General features: G+C 32.9%; 1 protein-coding gene across 1 annotated transcript; it reads right to left on the reverse strand.

Annotated features, from left to right (window-relative positions):
• Positions 1–277: 277 nt before the first annotated feature.
• LOC137820319 (succinate dehydrogenase assembly factor 2, mitochondrial) lies at positions 278–2,525 on the reverse strand. The gene is made up of 5 exons (XM_068624348.1): positions 2,237–2,525; positions 2,060–2,167; positions 1,833–1,959; positions 820–888; positions 278–724 (listed from the first exon to the last, which is right to left on the reverse strand). Exons 1-5 carry the CDS (start codon positions 2,332–2,334, stop codon positions 578–580), a joined length of 549 nt encoding a protein of 182 aa, XP_068480449.1. The 5' UTR covers positions 2,335–2,525; the 3' UTR covers positions 278–577.
• Between the last annotated feature and the right edge of the window lie 366 nt (positions 2,526–2,891).

Genomic DNA, 2,891 nt, shown 5'->3' on the forward strand with positions numbered 1-2,891 from the left:
AAAATTTATTAGTTGTTTTATGCGTTAACATTCTACGGATTATGAACCTATATTTTTAGTTGTCCTATTGAAATATACTTACTTAATACTTATTATTATGTACGAGTTATTTTTAATATCTATATTATTTTTAATGGATGCACATGCTTATGAATATAATTTTTATATAATAGTAACTCCTACTAGGCGAATTACGATCCTCAAGTTTCACAACATTGAGGATATCACTCAACATTTTTTTAATATATATATATAGTATTTTTAATGGATGCACATATTTATGAATATAATTTTTCATATACTAGTAACTCTTACAAATAGAATTAGTATACTCGAGTTTCACAACATTATGGATATCACTCAACAATCAACTTAGTACATATAAAACAAAGAGTAAAGGTTACAACCAAGAAAGTTACTATCATCATCCAGTTTAGACCCTTTTTACTTATTTCTAGCAGCTAATACAAACCTTTGAGTTGTAGTTCCCCAGCCCTTATTTAGTTATTCATAGTTATAAAAATGGTGGACCAGATTTCGTTCATTGTAACAGATGATAAGATCTTTCAAGCCCAATTTACTGATTTCCAGAAACCGGACCATGTTGCCCTTTCTGAATATCATCCCAGCCACTTACCCATGGTTGGCCAGGCGTTGCTCTTACTTCAGGAGCAGAATGGCTATCAAGGTTTTTCATAACTCTTTCATGCACTGCAGCAAAGACCTAAGCAATATATGGTATGAGAATAGTACGCAAAGGGAAAACAAAATAAACCAAATTATCAGATTTCATCGTTCAATTAATAAAATGAAACTCACTGGGTTTGTGCTGACTGATTCTGGGGGTTGTTCCTGCCCCGATATCCACTTCCATAAATCTGGGTTTTCCTGCACAGCACGAATATTTTGGAGTGATTCAAGTCAATAAATAGAACTGCCTTAAACTCTTGGCATCTAGTTGCCACTTCCCGTTTCATTGTCATTTTTCCATCACAACTGGACAGTAAATCATCCAACAAAACCATTGAACAGACATGATTTCTCAGAAATTAGATTCAAATCTAGTAGTGAGCAGAAAGGGGCAAAAGTTGAGAAGCTTCAGTCCAACTAAATGTGATGTATTATCAATAACTAGGAAGGATGCAAAACATCATTACATGATCCTTTCTTGTGCACAAGAGAAAAGTAAAAAATTCAAAGATTCTAATTTCAAAACAGAGAACCCCCTTTACAAAAACTAATAAACTAAATCTTCTTTATGAGACAGAGTAGAAACTTGCTTCCTAAACATCTAGATTCCTGTAGCCAGACTCTTGTCCTACAGGTTAACTCTCAAATTTATGATATTACAGATTAGGCACCATATTATTAAAGGTCTTTAAGGGTTGGTTTTTCATATAGCATTGCAGTCATGCTAAATATCAAGTTGCCATAAACCAAATAGCTCTTGTTTTCACTTTGAAACTTCCATCTCTTGTGCCATTTAACTGAATTTATGTCATTCCCTCAAGTCTCAAACCAGAAAACAAACTTTTACAAGACATCACTGACGGAAAGATCTTAAGCCACCTACACCAAATCTTTCAGTGAACATTCTGATTCTTTTCACAAGAGCCTTTTAGTGATAATTTCAATTTGCGTAACAGGAAGACAGTGCAAATCTTTTATGAAAGATGCTAGTCCAAAAAACCTCATATTCAGGATTTGATAGTAGTTCAAGATCCTGAATATCATAAAATAGCACAGAAGCAGCAACTGTAGCATTTGAATTGTTCAAAATTAATATAAGCCCAATCATAATTCCAACGTGAAGAAGAACATAAATAAATTACCAGGTTGAGAACATGAATGAGAGCCTTAATCCGATTTTCATCCAAAGTGTGAATGTTTTCCTCAACCCATTTGCCGAGGACCAAATCGAGTTCCAGGAACCCTCTTTGCTTGCTTCTATACAACAGCCTGTTGAAGAAAAAATAAAGCAAATTAAAAAAAAAAAGTTAGAAAATAACAGTTTCACCATTGAAAAAACTGATAAAGCTAAAAAAAGAAAAACACGAACTGGTTAAACAAGCGTCTTTTGCTTTCTTCGTTAGATAAATCGATTTCCAGGGATTGGGTTTGCGTGTGGGACGAGAAAGGGGTAAACCTGGAATAACCAAAAAAAGGCCTGCAGAAAACAATACCCTTAGTCCAAAGGGAAAAAAGAAGAAGAAGTGAAGGTGTGATTGAAGGGTACCTGAGAGTGTGAGTAGGGTTTGTGGAAGTAGCGATGGTGGCTTTGTTGGAATTGATGACTCTGTAGACGTTGATCGCAGCTTTTCTGAAACTCGCCATTAGAAGCACAACTCAATTTTGAAATGAATTTGATTGGAATGTTTTTTTCTCCGGCGATTCGTGAAGAAGGTAGATACAATTCTACACAGTTTTCACCATGAAAAGTATGAACTTTAATTCCTCTGTGTAAAAACCATTTTTACCATCCAAAAGTAATTTTTTGTGACCTTATGAGAACTAATATTAGTTTTAAAATACTTAGAAGTTATTTTAATTTTTTAAATAGTTCTTATTTATCTATTCCTACATATAAATGGAATTCCCCTCTTAACTTAACTGATCTTCATTTTTTTCCCATTTTATCTTTATATTAATATTTAATTTTATTATTGTATTATGGTCATTGTGTCATTTCTTATTTTTTCTACCATACTTGGTATACGTAGTGGGGCGGTTTTGAATCGAAAGAGAGTTGGAAGAATGGTTTTGAATGGAAAGAGATGTTGAGGAACAATTATGAATTAAAAGAGAGGTGGATGAGCGGTTTAATTTATTTTCAAAATCAGTTACATTTTATTAATATTTTATATATTAATATTTTATTTTATTCTTATTTT

This window comes from Phaseolus vulgaris, chromosome 9 (assembly GCF_000499845.2).
Source record: "Phaseolus vulgaris cultivar G19833 chromosome 9, P. vulgaris v2.0, whole genome shotgun sequence".
Lineage (NCBI taxonomy): Eukaryota > Viridiplantae > Streptophyta > Magnoliopsida > Fabales > Fabaceae > Phaseolus > Phaseolus vulgaris.

Coding starts and splice junctions, on each gene's coding strand:
- LOC137820319 (XM_068624348.1), bottom strand. CDS start 2,334: ATGGCGAGTTTCAGAAAAGCTGCGATCAACGTCTACAGAGTCATCAAT. Junction 2,168..2,236: donor AACCCTACTCACACTCTCAG/GTACCCTTCAAT, acceptor TGTTTTCTGCAG/GCCTTTTTTTGGTTATTCCA. Junction 889..1,832: donor TCATTCATGTTCTCAACCTG/GTAATTTATTTA, acceptor CGTGCTGTGCAG/GAAAACCCAGATTTATGGAA.